The following is a 20,038-nucleotide window of genomic DNA, read 5'->3' as shown; positions in this document are numbered from 1 at the left end:
ACAAGACCCTCCCGTCACATGGTTTTCAAATGGTTAATAAAAAAAAAAGAAATGAAACATCCACCAGCACTACACACTTCTCACCACTAAGTGGCAGTCTTACTCCACTGTAGACCTTCTTCTTTACCGCACTATTATTCTTTGCAGAAGCCAGCCCCAGATTCCTCATTGTTCAATCACACTGAGCAGATATTACAATAAAGGGAGGCATTGGCCTTAGCTAACTAACATTCTTCAAGGGAGGCTGTCATTTATATATCACAGCAACATCATGCTTTCTTGGGATTTTGCTTCCTTCAGATTCAAGAATAAAAATTTTAAAAAAGGGCCCTTTGTCAGCTCCAGGTTTTATTCTATTTTGCTTTTACAACGCAGAAGCATTATTAAATTGAATACCGCAACATTGGGACTGAGCTAGAAAAATCTGGAACACTAAGAGCAATAAGAGATAATGCTAAATTAGTTGCTAGGGGAAACTGCTCTGATTTTCTTAGATTGGCATGATATAGGCATGCTGGATTATCAATAGATGAGAACACAAAATCAAACAAACAGGGAATTGGAATTTTGGGTATCAGTCTTCATTGACTTGGTTATTTATGTGCTATGCAATGCACAATGTGTGCTGCAGATTGTTGCACCCCATTGTAAAAATATAGTAGAGAGCATAGCAGAGCATCACAACATACAGGCACATGAGCTTCCTTCCAAAGTGCAATAAAGCACCAACAGTTATCATGTAAAAACTTTTATTAGTTTCCACCCAATTTGTCCCAGGATCTGAGCAAGTGAGAAAAATCCAACATGTTGAACTGACACTGGAACAGAATGGAAATCTTTCAATGGTAGGCTGGATCTGTGGTCGATTTTTCCCAATGTCTGGAAGAATTTCTCTCACTTCCTATTGTGTGTACTGGATGGGAAATTAAAGAAACCCCTTCCAATAAGACACAGATGAAGATTGGTTCAGGACCCCTTTCCTATTTTATCCACAAAGGGGTTAAAAAAAAATCACCATGTTGTTAGAATATTAAATGATATTATTAAACAGTATTTATAGAGCGCCAACATATTACGCAGCACTGTACATTATTAGGGGTTGCAAATGACAGACAGTGACACTGGAGGAGGAGAGGACCCTGCCCCGAAGAGCTTACAATCTAAGAATTTATGTTAGATTCCAGCAGAGAGAAGAAATAGGATAATCCCATAAAATGGAATTTTACACCACATAATTTACTATCTAACAAAGATTGTACAGTCAGATTGTAACATGTAGAGTGAGGTTTTCTGGCTTCCACAGGCCCTGCCATCTGTATGGGGTTTCTGCACATGGAAGCTTTTGGTTTGCAGTCGGCTGCAGCGTCATCAGTCTGTGCTGTGTAAATAGCAAATCAATGCGAGGTGAAATGTGCATAGCACAGGCACTGGTCTGTCATGGCAGTCTTATTGGCATCATTAGTCGGCCAGCAGAAATACAGAAACTTTGCTAAGGAGGCTTTTGAGTAGGGTATATATAAATGAGGGAATGGTATGGGAGATTGTACCCAGATCTGGGATTAAGATGTGGTCAATCACAGTCCACATGTAAAACAAAATGCCCCCCAGTATATATTATGGATATATATGGCAGTGGTAAGGAAGTCACAGGAAGGCTTACACAGGACTATATACAGCAGGGAACTCATGATATGCATGTCATTGTTGTATTCAGCTGTTTGGCCAGATTTGTGCATTGAATTATATGTTAATCAGTAACTGATTGGTATTTACATGTCTAGAAGAATTTATTAATGAAGCTAGACAGGTTTATTAACATATTTGGCCGTTATTGCATCCAAACTCGCAGAGCTCTACACCCAGTTTTTGATATTGAAAGAATACATAACATATGGGGCCAGACTTTCTGAAAACATAATACAACTGGAGGCACTTGAGGTGTCTGAAGTACAAATTCTTAATCAAGAATTTATACTTTTTACTTTACTATTTGTTCCCGTTTGGCATCATTTATGAACAGACTTTTTTTAATTTTGCTTTATTATGACAATATGCCTATATCTGAACCTTTGGTCTCTTAGCTGCCTGTCAAAACAATAAATCGGAAGCAACCTGCAAACAACAACAATCAAAAAGTCAAAAGAACATTAAAAATCAAACGGCAAACTAAAAATACCAACAATACCAATAAGTTAGCAGTGTTCAAGACACAATTTTTTTTAATCCGGGTGGGAAGAAATTGTAGGTGGCCCCTGTATTGTGACCCAACTCTTCAGTAACTACCCAAAAACAGCCAGATGGTTACTGAAAAGTGTTGGGTGGTACACCAGCTAAAAGGGGCTGGGGAGAACACTGGGTTAGAGGGAAGTGAACCTGAGGCTGGGCTTTACACATTTAACAATTTAAAACAAGGCCACATTGACCTCTGAAGCAGAAGGCATTGCGGAATAATTCATCCTCATTCGGAAGGTGTTGCTCTTTTTGTAGCTCCGTTTACTCTGTACACACGCAGATTTTCGCCCGATAATTGGCCGATGCCGATTATCGGGCGATAAAAATCTGACGTGTGTACGTAGCTTTAGGGTTCACCATTATGAAACTCTGACTTTTCCCTGACCAACCAACCATCTTTTTAAAAGCAGATCAGATCAATAGGTTGTACGGATACAGTTGAAAGATAACTAGCTTTTTGAGGAGAGAATTTGCTTTGCACAGGAGGAGAGGACATTGCCCAAAAAAGCTTACAATCTAAGAAAGGCCACCTTTTAACATCTCAAGAACCACTGTCAACACTTAAGTGCAGCAAGCATGACAGATATCTGTATAACCCAAACTGATGATATATTATTGGGAAGATGTTCCTGGGTGATAATAGACAACTTGGTTATCATACATACCTCAAACCATTATGGAGGTACATTGGTCTGGTGTCATCATTAGAAGAACCCATTGCAGGTTTTTCCTCCGCCAAACCACCACATTCACTGCATTTGTTATCTCTAAGGTACAGCCCAATGTACCTCCATAACGGTGTGTGTTATGAATGGGAACCAAGTTGCCCGAGTTGTCCATCATCAAAGACTGAAATATTCTACACTCCCGACAGCGGCTGCTTACAAAAAGAGACCCAGCATACTATTTAGGGGAATTGGAAATAAACAAAGCCTACCTTTCTTACCCACTTCTTTGCCAACAATTTGAAATCCATTGCCACAAGTGCAATTTAAAGCAAACGCAAACTAAAATTTTTACTTTACATAAAAGAGTGGACAGCTCTTTTAAAAAAAAAAAAAAAAATTCTTTTAAAAAACTGGAGGTGAAGTCCCTCCCCGCGACGATCAAGACAGAATGGGAGTGCAGAGCCTCACCGGATATCTACATCACGCATCCAAGGAGGCTCTGGCTGCTCCTTCTGTGCATGCCTTGGACATGTGAAGAAGTGGCATTTTCCTACACTAAGGGGAAAAGAGATGTCTATCTTATGCATGCACAGTGAGATCCGCAATCTTTTTTTTCCCCCTATACAGCGGGATACATCACCAGATCTCCCTCCTGCGCAGTGCGAGATTGGGTGATGTAGCCAGAAGAAGGAAGAAGGCAACTGAAGATGGTGGCAGGAGGAAGGAAAATTTCAGGACAACGTGGGACCCGATAGCGGACTTTTTCAGTAAGAATCGAGAAGGACCTGTGGAATTTAAGGTGCGATCAGTTTAGGTCTGCTTTAACATTTTAAATAAAGAAACCCATGTAAAAGGAAAGTTTTAAACAACTTCAAACGAGAACTAATGAATGAATCAATCAAAACTTCCAGAAAGAAGGAATAAGTATGTAAAAATACAGTAGCTCATCGCAAAAATAAATCTCAGCATTTAAGCAATAAGTCATTGGGGTTTTATCCTCTATATTAAAATATTGTTAATTCTACTGTTTAACTTCATAAACTCAAATGTTGCTAATCCTGAAACAATGTTTGCTTTTTATAGGTTACCCACAATGCCTTGCACAAAATAATGAAGAAGTAAAAATAAATAGAAATAAAATCTTGTTTAAAAAAAAAAAAAAAAATCTAAAAAACATCCTGTGATGAGGACTATTTATCTGATGCTCCTAGGAGCACACAAACAAGGATGCAGAGACTTGCTCTGGTTTATGGCTCCATATATCACTACTAACTGCTCAGCATCCATTTTGAGTCATGCGGACTTGCTGAGCACATGTGAATCAGGCTCTGGAGAGAAATCTGCAGTCAGACAAAGCAGACGCCAGATGTCACTGCAGGATATGAACCCTTTACATATCCTATTGTGAATGCAGCGCAGGCTCTAGTTACTTCCTGAGATCACCACTGAATGAGGCTGCAAGCCGCTTCTGAGAAAAGGGAAATCCACTCCTGGAAATGAGCTTAGATTTAAAGGGAAACTCCAGCTTGACTATATATTGCTGGGGAATATATTAAAGCATTTTTTCTACCAAAACCTACACATGATTTTACAAACCAGTTACCAATAAGGTGCATGCAAATCTCTAAATGCAAAATTCCTGATGTTAGCTGCCTAAAAGTCACGATGGCCCCACATTTCTAGGAAATAAACAAGTAGAGTTCTGTCCATACTTCTTTCACATCAGTGACTTCATGAACAGTGAAACATGGTGGTCTTTGTACTGCAGAGTATAGAATGGGTAGTTTGTATAATATATAAGGGATAGTGTGTATCCTAAATACATTGTGTTGTATAGAATGGCTCCTCTGTGCCCTGCACACTGCATAGTACGGTAAGGACAATTTGTGTCCCCTAACGCTGCACAGAATATTAGTATATATTGGCTTATTTGTGTCCCGAATATCAGGCATAGTACAGACTCTAGTTGTATGGGCTTGAGAAAGAGTTTCTCCAGGCTTGAAACGTCAGCAGTTTGTCTCCTGGGATACATAAGTCACTTATCCCAGGAGGCTGCGGGCTGCTCTTTTTTTGCAACATGCCCGAGATTGGGCATGTGCACAAGAAGCTTTCCCCCCACAGATCTTACCACATGTGCAGTGAGCAGCACGGTGGCTCAAAGGTTACCACTCTGGCCTTTGCAACGCTAGGTCCCAGGTTTAAATCTTGGCCAGGACACTATCTGCATGGAGTTTGCAGGTTCTCTCCGTGTTTGGGTTTTACGGGTACTCTGGTATTCTCTCACATTCCAAAAACAAGTAGTTAGGTTAATTGGGTTCCCCCAAAATTGACCTTGGACTGTGTTAAGGACATATGACTATGGTAGGGACATTAGATTGTGAGCCTACTGTGTATTAATAATCTGCACTTTTTTTTACATTTACAGTAGGAAATGTCACCCATATCACACCTGCACAGTGCAAGATTGGGTGACATAGGAAGAAGCAGGTAGAAAAAAAGACCATTGCGGTGCCCGCTGGTCACTCCACATCTGAGCGAAGAAAGAATCCAGGATGGAGTAGGACTGAATGGAAGCCGATTGTGGAGGGCTCAAGTGCTCCCATTACATCCGGCCAAACTTTCAGATGATGATGGAAGACCAAACCTTGAGCGTTTACTCACGATTAGGAGTCCACTTTGCACATTTTAGACGCTGATGTAAGACCTGGATTTCTGATTACAAACATCTTTGGACTGAGACCTTGATAAACAAAAACAGCCACTTAAAGGCAAAAAAATTCAATGTAACAACATTTTAAGAATATTCTCAATTTCAGGTACTCTATACCATTACTGTGCCAACATCTCCAACATTTAAAGTATCAAAATAAAAAGGGATAAATCACTAGCTAAAGTATTGCCTGTAAAACAGTAACACGCTGCTGCATTTTCCTTAGGAACCAGCTCCTTTAAGATTTTTACTTGCCTCGTTAAACTGGATTAAAGCCATAAAACACAGGCAGCGCGTTTCACTTTTAGCAGTCAGGAAATCTACCTTCATGACAGCCGCCTGTACACAAGATGAGAGGATCAGCGATGGAATGTGTCTGCTTGCCCTGTTTACTGTAAGTGTTACTGCCAGGAAAATAAGACTCCAGGCATCAAGCCAGACATCAAGGCCTAAAGCCTTCCATGGGTAGATTAACCATAAATACTCACTACTACCTGTCAAAGCTGGAACCACAATACCCCATAGCATGACAGCTCATCATTATGGTCACTCCAAATCATATTACTTTCCTCTATATAAAAAGATTGCATTTTGTTATTAAAGACCACTTGGAGAGTCACCAGACACCACCAGTAGCTGGGATTTAAATACTGCTCCTGAAATAGTGGAAAATAAACACTCTAGTGGTGTAAAAAAAAATCAGGTCACACAGCCTGCCCTACCTGTCCATGATTGGGTGCCCACAGACTAACATTTATATTATTAAAGTGGAATTAGGCTACGTACACACACCTCAGATGATTCTCGTCTGATAATCACCTCAGGGCGGATATCGGACGACTATCTGGCATGTGTACAGTGCTCGTTGTTCATGGTTTTGTCCTGCCGGATCCATGCACGACCATCATTCGTAATTGAAGTGAAGGGAACAGAGCTCAGCGGGGTGCCACTGTCATTCTCACCCCTTTCCTCTCCATAGAGCAGAGTTGTATGGACAGCGCTCGACCATGCATTGTGCAGTCTTTTGTCGTTTGAAAGGAAAATTTTTTTTCGTTTGATCGTGAAATATCCTTTCCAACATCAATTATTGTACGTGTGTATGCAATCTTCTGCAAAGAAAATATGTGATCAGGCAGAATTATTAGTCCAAGGGAACAGGTGATGTTCATTCTGGAATAAAGCATGTTTCCCTGCCTGCTCACCATCTTCTTCTTCAAAAAAACAAAATTATGTCATGATATGCATATGCAAGTATATCCCTTCTGCCATAAAAGACCTTTTTGATTGCATTTTTTTAGAGTAGGATTTAATTCCACTTTAATTTGTATTTATATTTTGCCAACATATTACATAAGCATTTACAAAGCCCACCATAATTATGGGTCATAAACACGAGACAATTTTGAGGGAAAGCTAACTAAGGTAAAGGAAAGTTTTGGGGATGTAGGAGGAAATCCATGCAAAACACAGGGACAGCTAGTTATGTTTGTAGGTTGATTTACAGACATTTGCAAACACTTATCAAATGCCTGAATACCACCATAGTTGTGGTTTTCTAGTGCTGTAGTTGTCTTAGGCAGGAACTGGAGGGAAAGAAACACTTCTATGAAGGTAAAATGCTGGGTTTTTTTGTTTTGTTTTTTTAAGTTCAACACACTTGCACTTTTAAGTGCAACACACCTAAAAAAGGGTGCAGCACCGCCCTTTTAAGTACGATCAAGACTTAATGGGAGCGCAGAGCTCTGGCTGCTCCCTCAACACATGCCCTTATCTCGGGCACATTACCTCCTAGTGGAAAAAAATCCTGATTGCACGCATGCGCTGTTCACAGCAGCTATACCACCCAATCTTGCACCTGCACAGTGCAGATCGGGTGACGAAGAAAGAAGACTGAAGAAGACGGAAGATAAGAAAGAAGATGGTGGCGCCCAGGACTTCATCTGCGGCGAGAAAAAGAGTAATTCCAGGACGACGCAGGACCGGAATATTGGAAGGCCATCGAGGGACCTGCGGGTTTAAATGCAAGTGTAATTTTTTTATTTTTAGATTAGTTCAGCTTAAACACTTATAACTGCTTCTATAACTTATAAACTTGTTTCCGTTATAATGAGAGGGCTTTGTGATTATTGTTTTTTAAGCAATGCTAGAAAACCACTTTCCCAACTGTTCAGCCATAAATGTGAACAAGCCCCATGAAAAGTAAACCTAATGGCTACAGTAGGCCGGCCTAATTCTTTTATAAATGCTAAAATTTTGGGGTCTAAGCGTCTTCAAAGTGTGGGATCCATGTGAAGAACTGGCACCGACAACGAACATGTATCCGAAAAAACTAAGTTAGTGAAAGCTGTACAGAGATGCAGAATATGTAAGGCAAGCAGAGTGACTGGCCAACCAATAATAAACATGCTTATTTTAGAAAACTTGTACCATTTCAATAGTTGTACATATCCACAGGCATGCTTTAAAGTGGTCTGCTCCTAATTATCTATATTCAGGAAGAATAAAAATTTTAAAACTAACGTTTCCTGGATATCAACATCCACAGAAAGGAAGCACTGTCTGAAGTCACAGAACAATGTTTTCAACTTAGAGAAGAAGAGACCAACCACATAAGCACAATGACGTAGTTATATGCATTGTGAAAGCCTTCCATAGCAGAATTAGTAATTTTTTCCAAGCATTTACCAATACCATATACCTAAAACCTTTAAAAAAGTAACATTCTTCCAGTACTTTATGCGGTGGCTGCGTCCATTTACACAGTGAACTTAAAGGGCAACCAAAGTCCCACATTACAACTACAGGATCAGGCAGGTGGTTATTGCAGAAAGAGAGAAGCGATGCCCCTTCTGCAATATCTGCAATATCAATGTCTTACCCGCCTGACGTCACCATGGAAATGTAAAAGAAGCTGAGCTGTGCTTGCGCAGCGTCGGCTTTGTTTGCCAGGTAAACCCAACAATCCAGCTTCACTTGCATGTTCAGGGGATGAATACAGGCACAGCCAAGCAAGATTATTATTTTTAATATTAAACAGGATTTATATAGCGCCAACATATTTCACAGCGCTGTACATTAAATAGGGGTTGCAAGTGACAGACGAATACAGACAGAGACACAGGAGAGGACCCTGCCCCAAAGAGCTTACACTCTGGTAGGTGGGGGAATTAACACACAATAAGAGGGGAGATGGCCAAAGATAAGTCTCTAGGAAGAAAAAAAAGGCAAGGTGGCAATGCCCTACAATAGGACGGGGATAGGCGAGTCACAAAGGTTTACTTCCACTTTATGATCCACATAACAGACAGTGAATGGAAAGGTGAATTGATATTGCAGACAAACCACTAAATACACATGTGAAGTATATAGAAGTGTGATTTTACTTGCTAAAGGATTTGCATTTCTGTTCACTTAGTCCAGAGATTTGCCACTCAACCAGACCCTCTCTGGCAAGGCAACGAGAAAGCTTTTTTTTGGGACAGCAAAAGAATCAGCCAACTCGTCTCTCCACCACTCTGCTCTTTCTATCAACATTCTACTTGTTTACCCATGAGCACTGACATGCTCTTTCTGCTGATTCTCCCTTCCCCAAACTAGGCACTTACATTGCTTATAATTAAAATACATTACTGAGGTATTCATGAAGACAGAGCTGCACCAATTGTTGCCTTTTATATCTTGTCTTGAAAACAGAATTGTTCACACTACATTTTAGGAACAACCATCCAAATGACATGGAATATACGAATGTCCTCCGGAATATGACGAATGTGGCCAACTCCCCCTACGGCCTAGACTGACTTCTTTATTTGTAAAAAGAGGAAATAATGTTTGTGTGGGCTGAAGAATGAACGTCCAAAAAATTCTACACTGTTTCATTGGTGTTTACATTAAGTCCAAAAAAAAGTGTCAGTGGGTTTTTTTTTTCCATTACTGATGCAGGAAGTAGCTAGGTAGGTGTAGCTTATGCAAGAACAACTGATACCATTCCCTGGTGAAGAATCTTCAAGGTCCATGCGTTTCAATGGCAGTAATGGATTCTCTACCAGGGAATGTTTGAAGGAATTGCAGATTCCCTGCTTTATAAAAAGAGCTTGAAGTGTTAAAGACATTTGGTTCCTACATCAGTAAAGCCCACAAAAAAAACAAAAAAAACAAAGCCAGGTGCCAGACAACTTCTCTATTGGCTCCTGTGCTTATTTGGATGAAGGTGTCTACTAAGCATTTTAGAGGTTCATTCTGGTTATAAAATGTTAATGAGTTTGCTTTAGCAAAAGAAAAAGAGAAGAAAAAATGACCAGCAATCTTGGCCTGCCAGCCATCTTGGTATATAATGGTGGCAAGTTCCATCTCAAGTTTGCAGAGGACACTTATTAGCTTTAGGTTACTAAAGACGTCAGCTGCACAGAGAACAAAATATGAGAAAGTTACTGTTTTTCGAAGATACAAATATAGGGCTTGTGTATAGTGTAGAAAGCATGCAAAGTACAAGTAACACAGGTACATAGTAATATTCTTTTATTCGTCATTGCTTCTTTTGAACATTGTATAAGGTACTCCTAATAGATTAAATATTATAATTAATTGGTAATAAAAACTTTGTTCCACTATATACCTATTAGTTCACACACAGTTGTGCCAAGAAGCCTTTTCCAGCTAACCTGATATAATATTAGGATTATTCTCAACACAACCACAGGTTTATTGCCAACATTTAGCTAAATAATAAAAAAAAACCTTGGCAAGTAAAGGAGCTTTCACACCTATTAATAAGGCCATGTACGCACTTGCAATAGTTCTCGTCCGATAATCGTCTCAGGGCCGATATTCAACAAGAATGTGGCATGTGTACAACGACTGTCGTCAAAACGACCATCCTGGCGGATCCACGGACGATCTTAATGAAAGTGAAGGGGGAGAGCACAAAGCGGGGTGCCGATTTGTCAATCTCCCCCCCCCCCCCCCCCATAGAGCAGAACGGTGTTGTATGTACAGCACTCGTTCATGCATCGTGCAGTAGTTTGTCGTTCCTTTCCAATGACAATTATTGCACGAGTGTATGCAGCCTAAGCACCTTCAAAAACACAATGCATGAAGATTTTCATATGGATGACTGTCTGACCTGTGTCCTGGGTCCAGGCAAGGTCTGAAAGCTTTAACTGCCAAGAGATCAGGTGCGTTGCCATGTGTTGTATTCAGCGCCCAAATAATTTAAATGGGAAGCCCAATACACCACATCAAATGGAAACATAGTAAGGTGTATCTGGGGTGCTTTTAAGATTGAACAGCAACCCAGCACACCTGCGCATATCTCTGTTGCTGTACATTGCAGATGTTTCAGCATGGACATGCATGTTAACAAGGCCTCATCATAAATTCATGAAGGGGAAGGGTAGATTACTTTAGGTTGGGAAGAAGGGAGGACTTCCAATACAACCTCTGCTGAATCAGACCTAGCACTCTCTATTCATCAGGGAGAATGAGCTTTGCCTAAACCCGACCTCTAATGTGAGCCGCTGCTTCATCAGAGAAGTTTCTTTACAGAACACTGGCAGTGGTCAGGCATTGCAACTGATTTTTTCAAGAAGATATTACTAAACTGTAAGTTTAAATCAGCTATACACATTACAGATGCATAGAAAACAATGTAGGAAAAGTTAATTTGAGTTTTAGTGTCCATGCGATTATGTGTGTTATGTCACCCCTTACCATCATCTGGGTATGGCACTTTATTCTTTTAAATGAGCTACCCAACACCACAAAGGGCAACACATGCACTGCAAGACAGCAACTTGTTTAACAAACATTCCAGGTGCATAAAAATAAATATTTCCATAGTGTACTGGTGTGAATGGGCCCTAAAACCAGTCTTTTGCACCAGTGCACATAAAAAAGGCGGACACAAACCCAATTATTTCTAGAACAATCCACGTTAGGGAAGAGCCAAGAGCCAATGCTTTTCAGAAGTTTTCACAAAGGTGCTAAAAAAAACTATAGGAACCTAAACTAAAGGTTTGAATATACCGTTTACTATACCATTTTCCATAAAATAACCTGATCCATTGCTTTACCCTTCATCTATTACGTCTTGCCTTTGAAGAAAGTAAATACAAGCATACCACAATTCTTGTTGCAATCCACTGCACACTTCACCTTCAATCTTTTGAGATTACCATAGGTTGTTATCTGATTAGTGAAATGCCTAGGACCACTATTATTACAATGTGGGGATTATATTATCTATTGCAAATATTAAACTACTCGAGATTAAAGGTATTAAGTGGTACCGTATAGATCACTATAGATAATATAGTCCTATATTGCTGCTGAAACAATTTTCCTATTCTTACATGAACAAAATATGCACATTCAGCCAATGGATTTTTTATTATATAATATTTATAAAGCGCTGACATATTACGCAGTGCTGTACACAGTCCATAGAGTGCTAACCACTGAGAAACCATGTTTTTATATATAAATTTACTGCAACTGTACCCCTCCTACCAGGAGGAAACCGACACAAACACAGAGAGAACCTGCAAACTCCATGCAGTTATTGTGCTGGATCAGATTCAAAACCTGGGACCTAGAGCTGCAAAGTCCAGAGTGCTAACATTGTAATATTGTGTACACAATTATTGTGTAATATTGTAACCATTATGGGTGTGCCAGACGCCTGTGTCCCCTAATTTCTGCTCCATCACCCCAAGTCTCTAGGGTACTCCTACAATGCAAAAAAGTACTTACAGTAACAGTAATAAGGTGTGAAAATCAGCAGAAACACACAAACATTTCTGAACATTGAAAAGCCAGAACTAGGACATGCATTAGCCACTATGGCTGTGTCCATAACAATTATCAAACAAACATTAAAACTGCATTTTTTTAATCCGTTGTATTGTATAGTGACTTTACTTTTTACATGGCTGACAAGTTTAGTGCCGTAACTACTTTCACCACTTTCAGCCATTAAAAATAGTTGAAATATTTCACAACTTTACTTCATTTCTCTAAGGAAGTTGAAGAAGTTCATTGTTCAGTATTATGACACAGTTATATGTTGCAATAACGAAGAAAAAAAACACATCTAGCAGAACAGTAACTAGTACTTTTTGACACATTACACAGCGAGTGTAAAATCCATGTGGTTGGAGACAGTGAATGACAATGACCTCACACACCCTTTGTAGCAGACAACTTCCTTAGCGTTTATGTTTTGAACAGCCAGAAGTATACTGGACATATACCTGAGCCGATAAGTTCCCAGAAGCTGCAAACACTACCTAAAAGCATGCTCAGACTAGTGGTATTTTTGGTGGTAACAGGCAGTAACTGCTAAGCTTTTGCAAGTGGCTAAGTTCACTGGTGTAGGGATTTTATTTATTTGATTGCAAACATAAAAATTTGCTGGGTCTTTAGACAGTTTTAAAAATTTCAGCAGCGTTTGGGAGGAGGAAGTGGACAACTTTTGGGGAGGCTTCCAGCAAACCTTCTACTCTGAAAGGGAAGGAATGGTGAGAATACAGATGACCATACAAAGTCAATAACTTAAAACAAATAATGTAGTGTAGACTCTATTGAAAAAAAGACAATCAGGCAGTTATTGAATTTTGCTGTTCCAAGTGATCAGATCTAGGTCAAGTACCTAAGTGCTTAGCAATACAGTATGGTGATCTTGTGAACGCTACTGAAATTGAGTAAAGCAATTTGCTTCTAACAAACTATAGGTAGAAGCAAAAATTTTGGATGCAATGATCCTAAAAGAAAACAAACAAACAATGGAGCAGCGTTTCTCAACCTTTTTTTTTTTTTTTCAAGCCAATTTTTATTAGTTTTTAATACAACATAAGAACATTGATCAACAGGGGGACAGAGCATAAAAAGGGAAGGTAAAATAGGGAGGGGGGGACACTTGAAGAATATAAAAGTCATCAACCATTTGTAGTAGCAGAAAATGTGATATTTGTAATATACCACGTAGAGTATTGAAACTCGTTCAGAATCGATGAGCTCTCCGTGCCTGTGAAAGTACATAGCATAAATTTGTACCATTGTTGCCAGAACTCAACCTTTTTAACATGGGGAATCCCTGCTATAAATTATTATATTCACAATGCATAGTATATTAATGTGGTGGTTAATAAGAGAGATGCCTCATATGTGAACCATTACAGATAGCCAAAAAGGTCACTGGTGTCCATTAAACTGACCTGAGAGGTCATTGCTCAAGGAAGCCCTAACATCCTTTGAAAGAAAGCCAGGGCTTTAAAGGACCCTGGTTGAGAAACACAGTGATAGATGAAGAAAATTTGGAAACAAAAGCAATCTGTTTTGCTGCCAATTATCAAACACTTTTGCAGTTCCCAATTAATCGGAGCATTGATAACAATAGCAAAAAAAGAGTGGAATAATTCTTCCAATAAATTCAGTGGTTATGGTTCATGAATGACAAACGCCTCTACCTTAACCAGGCAAATCTGCTAAACCGAAATAAAAAAAAAATATTCAAAAACATGTTAAAAGCAGAACAAATATTTGACACTGACTGAAAGTACAGAAATAAATGTAATTCATTTTTCTTTAAATCAGCAGCTCTTGAAATGTGTGTTTCTTTTAGAAATGCTGGTTTTGAGATTTGGAACCTCGAATGATTTTCCATTTATTTATATTATGAAGAAGATAAGACATGCTCCCCTTTGCAGCGCTAGTGCCAGGTTTGAATCTCGGCCAGGACTCTTATCGGCAAGGAGTGTCTATGGGTTTCCTCCAGGTACTCTCCAAAAAAACATATAGTTAGGTCAATCTGCTTTCTCTGAAAAAATTTTCCTTGACTACATTAATGACATATGACATCAGATTGTGAGCCCCACTTAGTGACATGAGTATAGACTGTAAAGCGCTGTGTAATATGTTGGCGCTTTTTAAATTCTAGTTATTAATAAGAATAGTGCCTGAACAGATATAGATGGGGAAGAACTAACCATCAGGTGGAAGAAACAGAGTAAGGGACTTATGGATGGTGGAGATCCCATGGTTAGAATTATCCACACATAAAGGAAGCCAGGGTCTGACAGCCCTCCAGGCTTCACCTACATCTAAAATATCAATATTAGGTGGATTATTATTTATCCAATACAAATAAAATAGTGTCCAGTGACCTACTAGAATCAATCTTAATATATGGCAAGCAAGATTTCGATTTCAAGAGGCCCCAAAACGAATGCTTGTTTCCAATGAGCTGTTGTTGGCAGTGGTGTATGTCAAAGACTGTCCACTCCAAACAAAAGGCAGTTTGATCACAGATTGGCACTGGTTTTCTTTCAGCAACTGCTCCACTGTGAACATAATACACCAACTGTTCTACCTCTGCCTGCAACGCTGTCATTGTTCTGCAGAGATATTTCCTACAGAAATTCCAGTTTGGGTATACAAATTCAATGTTTCTACTCTTCCCCAAATATTCTTTAGAAAAAAAAGGAAAAAAAAACAGCAGGTGGATAGAATGTAAGTTACAGATTTTCAACCAATCACAACGTAAAACAGCAGGTGGATAGAATGTAAGTTACAGATTTTCAACCAATCACAACGTAACACTTCACACATTGAACGAAAGCGAAAACCTGCTGAGAAACTAGAAAAATTACATTCTTAACTGTAATCTACGAATCAATAGAATTCCTGCTCGGTTCACACCCTTCTGTCTAAACATTTTCACTGTTACCTAGGCGTGTCACTCAAGTGTTCCAGAAATACAAGTTGACATTCAAAAATCTGGCCATCGATAATTCGGTTCCTTCATTTTTCTAGTATGGATTTCGGAGCACATTTTTAAATTTACACTTTTCTGGAGGTGCGGTTTATGTTTTGATGGCGCTGTACTCCAGAATAAGCTGTTAGGTCTTGCTTGCATGTGCTTTCCTTCTCATTTTGTTTGTTGCTGTATGCATTATGGATTCAGCAAATAAAAGAGGTGTAAAACGCAAACATTGTGCGTTGTCGTTCGCAGAGAAAGTGGAAATGCTAAAAAAAAAACTTGATAGCGATACATGATAATGTTAATAATAGTAAACATTAAAATTTCAATTGCTTTTCATTTACTGTCATTTCATTTTAATATATACAGCATATATAACCTTCAAAAATCTGGCACTCCAGGTCCGGAGGTTGCCGGATTTTTAAATGTCAACCTGTATCAGATACGTATGTGCATAGGAAAATCGGTTTGTAGAAAGTGACAGGGAAGGTGAATAATAATAATAAAAAAAAAGTACTTTTGGGACTTTTTGTGCACCAGAAACTTGGCAGAAAGGGAATCTAAAGTATGCGTTCACTGGTAAATTAATGTTGGTGCCACATCAGAGCTTTTAATTACAAAATTATGAAGAGGAAGCACCTATCGACAGTTCCTATCAAAATAAAAAGGCTGTCGTTATCAAGGGGCTTCTGCAATTAAAAGCAGTTGGAGACTACCTGCACATTGCTTGGTGTATTGCTAGCAGAGGTGATCAGGTAAAGATCAGGTGATGTACCTCCTGTGATGTCCTATAACAAAGAGGAAGCCCCACATCAAACACTATCTCCTATTTACTACACTAATAGTTTTAAAATACAAACAATGTGCAAGGTCAGATTTCCATTTGTTGCATGTTATCTCTATACAGCTTTACTAGAGAAAATAGATAAAAGAAATAGAATCCCTGATCAAATATTCAATACCACATATACTGAGATTACAGATGTTGTAATGACAATATACCAGCTGTCCCTCTCTGTAATAGTAACCTGTACTATTAGAAATATGGAATCTGACATTTGTCATATCTTACTCTATGCACAATAATGGTCAGGCTAATACCCCATCAAAATCCTCCATTCAGACCTGGAGCAAGCTTGCAGATCACATCTGACTTCACTAACCGATTCCTGTTCCAGGTCAGTGATTAGGAAATGGTTTATCAGGCCTTTGGAGGAAGTCGAGCATCAGACCAACCAGGAGATGATGCATGGAGCATTACAGTGCCACAAATCACATTACACATTACAATCTCATGGCCTGAAAAGTGTCTGCAGAAAAAGAAAACTTTTTATGTGTTTTATTGATAATGGGAGGGGCTTGGCAGTTCCTCGACATTTTCTGAGCAATACACCACTAGGAAACCACTTTCCAAGCAATTTGTCCAAACAAGTCCTTCCTGGATGTCAGTTAGTGTGCTACAATACAAAATCATAATTTCCAGCTCAAGGCTGCACTGGCAGAAAATGCCACCACTATTTGCTTTAACATTGTTGCTTTTATTCTCCACCTGAAGCCCATGTGCCAAGGTGACAAAGCAAAAGAACATCTGCAACACAGGAACAGAGCATTGTTGCCGAATAATAGAAAGCTCCCTAAAGCTGATCTCTTGGCTCTCCAGCCACCACCCCTCACCTTCTCCACACTCTCATTTGTTGGGGTCTCTTCTCTGCAATTAGTACCAGGGTCAGAAGAGAGTCAGCAGGTAAAGATATCTTTGCAAGGGGACCAGGTGGTTGGGGCATTACTGCAGCAATGCCCTGCACTCAGATACAGAATCTGGGCCTAAGACAAAAGACAAAGGGGAGTATAAAAAGAAACCAAAGTATGGGTTAAATTTTGCCTGAGATGGTGAACTTTATGGAATCATTTTACCAACAGATGCAGATTTAGTAAAGCTAGAAAGACTATTAAAGACACAAAGGGCAGAATAGGGCCAGCCTTGGGATCCAGAAATCCTGTGCAGCTCCTGGGGGCTGGCACTTAGCCAACCACTGGCAGCATGGCCCTGGTTCTTAAACAACTAGCATTGGCACAGCTGGCAGCAGTGAGCTGTACTGGCACTTTGACTGCCACCCCCATTCATTGTCTATAGGGATGCCCCCGGGGTGAAGTAACATAACATCTCCCCCAGGCAGCAGCTCACCACAGTCAGTCTGAACATAGCCCAACGCTTATATAACATTACAACACATAGAAAATGTCACCTCCCTATTACTACTAGAATGAAGGAGAGCGGTTGAAAAGCCCTTTCTGAAGGTATTTTGTAGGCGGCGCAGTTACATTGAGTTTTTTGGGAAATGCCAAGATGCCACATGCAGCGTTGCACAGCTGCTCAATACCAGCATAGATTTGAATGGGAATTCATTGCAAATGCTTGCTGAGTGATTTTAAAACATTTTTATAAATCTATTGCCACTTCCTTTACCCATCTATTTCCAAACTGCTCCTAGTGTTAAAGTCCTGAAAACATTGATCTGCTCCCTGGCACCTAGCAGTGGGCATTGCCCACCCCATGTAAACACAGCCTAGACCAGCAGAACATTGGTGTGTGTGTGTGGCACAGGATCTAAGCCTGGCATAGGACGTGTAATAATAAAATGTCAGAGCTCCCTGTAATTGTCTCATAATATGTCAGTGACCAGAGGTGAACTCCTCCAGGCTCAGCCCCCAGCAGATGTGAATTGCAGGAGCCTGCTATGTCATGTAAACACAGATCTACCCATTGCACCTGACTCTCATTATAATCTATGCTGGCAGGCAGAGCATGCTGCTACTTGTAGTTCTCCACAACATGCAGGGTGCTGGAAATGTCACTATTGTCAGCCCATAGGTATGCACCCACCTGCTGCCATGGCAGGACCGCACCCAGTGCTCCTCCCGCGCACCCACCCTACCTACCTCTTCCTAGGGATGGAAGGAGAAGCTGGGGCCTTGTGCTCGCTGGTAGAGGTGGCTTGCGCTGCTCTGGGCTTCAGGTGCCCCAAGAGAACCCTTAGTCGGCGCTGTGAAGAGTCGGACATCGGGTTACCCTCGGCGGTCGCCATGCTTCCGTGTTGTGAGACGAAGGGGGGCCTAAGGGAGAGGTCACAGCGTGGGCATTTTATTTTTGACGTCCCGGCATGCAGCGCGCCCGCCGTTGCCTAGCAACCTCACAACGCCTTCTTTTCTCGTGGTCCCAGCTTCCTAGTTCATCTGGTGGGAGTGAATAGCGACTGGTTGTCACGTGACCCGGTGCTGCCAATCGTCTCCCTTTCCCTGACGCTTGACGCTTGATGTTATATTGTGAGCTGTGCTGGGCTGAAGAGATTATTGTACCGCGCTCAGGAGAAACTGCAGCCACATGTGTTTACTAAGCTGCTCACATATAGAACTTCCAATGCCACAAACAGCCGAATAATACAAATAGAAGGCCTCACTAGTTTGCTTGGATTGGTATTTTGTAAAGAACAGTGGAAGGGTTGGAATATATCTCAGATTTGTATTCCTGTTTATATCAGATTTTGCTACCAGTGATTAAATCTCAAAATGCCCCTAATTTTACCCCCAACACCTTCCTGCCAGGTGCCTTAAACAAACCCCCCACCCCCATGCCATGACTAATAATATTATACTGTTTTTTATAGCGCCAGCATATTATGCAGCGCTGTACATTAAATAGGGGTTGCAGATGACAGATAGTATCACAGGAGAGGACCCTGCCTAGAAGAGCTTACAATCTAAGAGGTGGGGGAAATAGCACACAATAGGAAGGGGGATAACCAAGCTTAAAGCATATCTATCACCAGATTCTTAAAGCGGACCTAAAGTACAATTTTTACGTTACAATAAAGGGTAGACAACCCCTATTTATAAGGTAAAAAGTACTTTTTTATGGGGGTGGAGTTTTAAACCCTTTCTGTCCCCATTCAAGACTAGTTGAATCAGCCTTTTCTTCAATGGGGAAAAAATAGTGATCTCCTGCATGCGCAGTGCAATAAATTGTAAATATAGTGGAATATGACTTCCACTTTTCAGGCCAACAGGTTTGGGAAGAAGCAGAAGTAAAACAGCCTTTGGGATATCTCATACTCCAATCTGTTTGTGTGAATAGATACAGCAAGGTGTACCGGTCGTTGGAAAAGATCTTTCACGATCCTTTTCAGCGACTAAGGACTGCAGCATGCATGGATGAGCACTGTACATACAGCACCATTCTGCTCTATGGGGAAGGGAGGACGATAACGACGGAACAGCACCCCACTGCGTGCTCTCCCCCTTCGCTTCCATTAAGATTGTTCGTCGTCCATTATCCGTAGATCCGCCAGGACGACGGGCACTGCACACGCCAGATTCTCGTCCAATATCGGCCCTGAGCCAAATATCGGACGAGAACCATTGGACCTGTGTACGTATCCTTAGTTTTCTTTCCAAAACTCAACCTTTACAGACATTCAGGTGTCAGGTACTCTTGAATTGTTCAAGCACTGAGAATTTTTTCATATGCCAAGAAACGTGAAAATGTCTTATTTTTTTCTTTCATTCATATCACTGCTCGAGGGTACAATAAAAATAAGAAAGGATTAATATATAAACCTTTTCAAGTATGTGCTGCTGGGACTATCATGCTTGAATTACTGTATATAACGTATG

General features: G+C 40.3%; 1 protein-coding gene across 1 annotated transcript in view; it reads right to left on the bottom strand.

The window, feature by feature from the left end:
* The window catches only part of AGPS (alkylglycerone phosphate synthase), a 106,907-nt gene extending 88,365 nt beyond the window's left edge, over nucleotides 1-18,542 (bottom strand). Inside the window, exon 1 of the mRNA XM_072418386.1 lies at nucleotides 18,308-18,542. Within this exon, the coding sequence (XP_072274487.1) occupies nucleotides 18,308-18,453 (146 nt within the window). The 5' untranslated portion in view covers nucleotides 18,454-18,542. The remainder of the gene's footprint in view (nucleotides 1-18,307) is intronic.
* Between the last annotated feature and the right edge of the window lie 1,496 nt (nucleotides 18,543-20,038).

This window comes from Pyxicephalus adspersus, chromosome 7, assembly GCF_032062135.1.
Source record: "Pyxicephalus adspersus chromosome 7, UCB_Pads_2.0, whole genome shotgun sequence".
NCBI classification, from domain to species: domain Eukaryota; kingdom Metazoa; phylum Chordata; class Amphibia; order Anura; family Pyxicephalidae; genus Pyxicephalus; species Pyxicephalus adspersus.
This window is presented reverse-complemented; position numbering and strand designations above follow the sequence as displayed.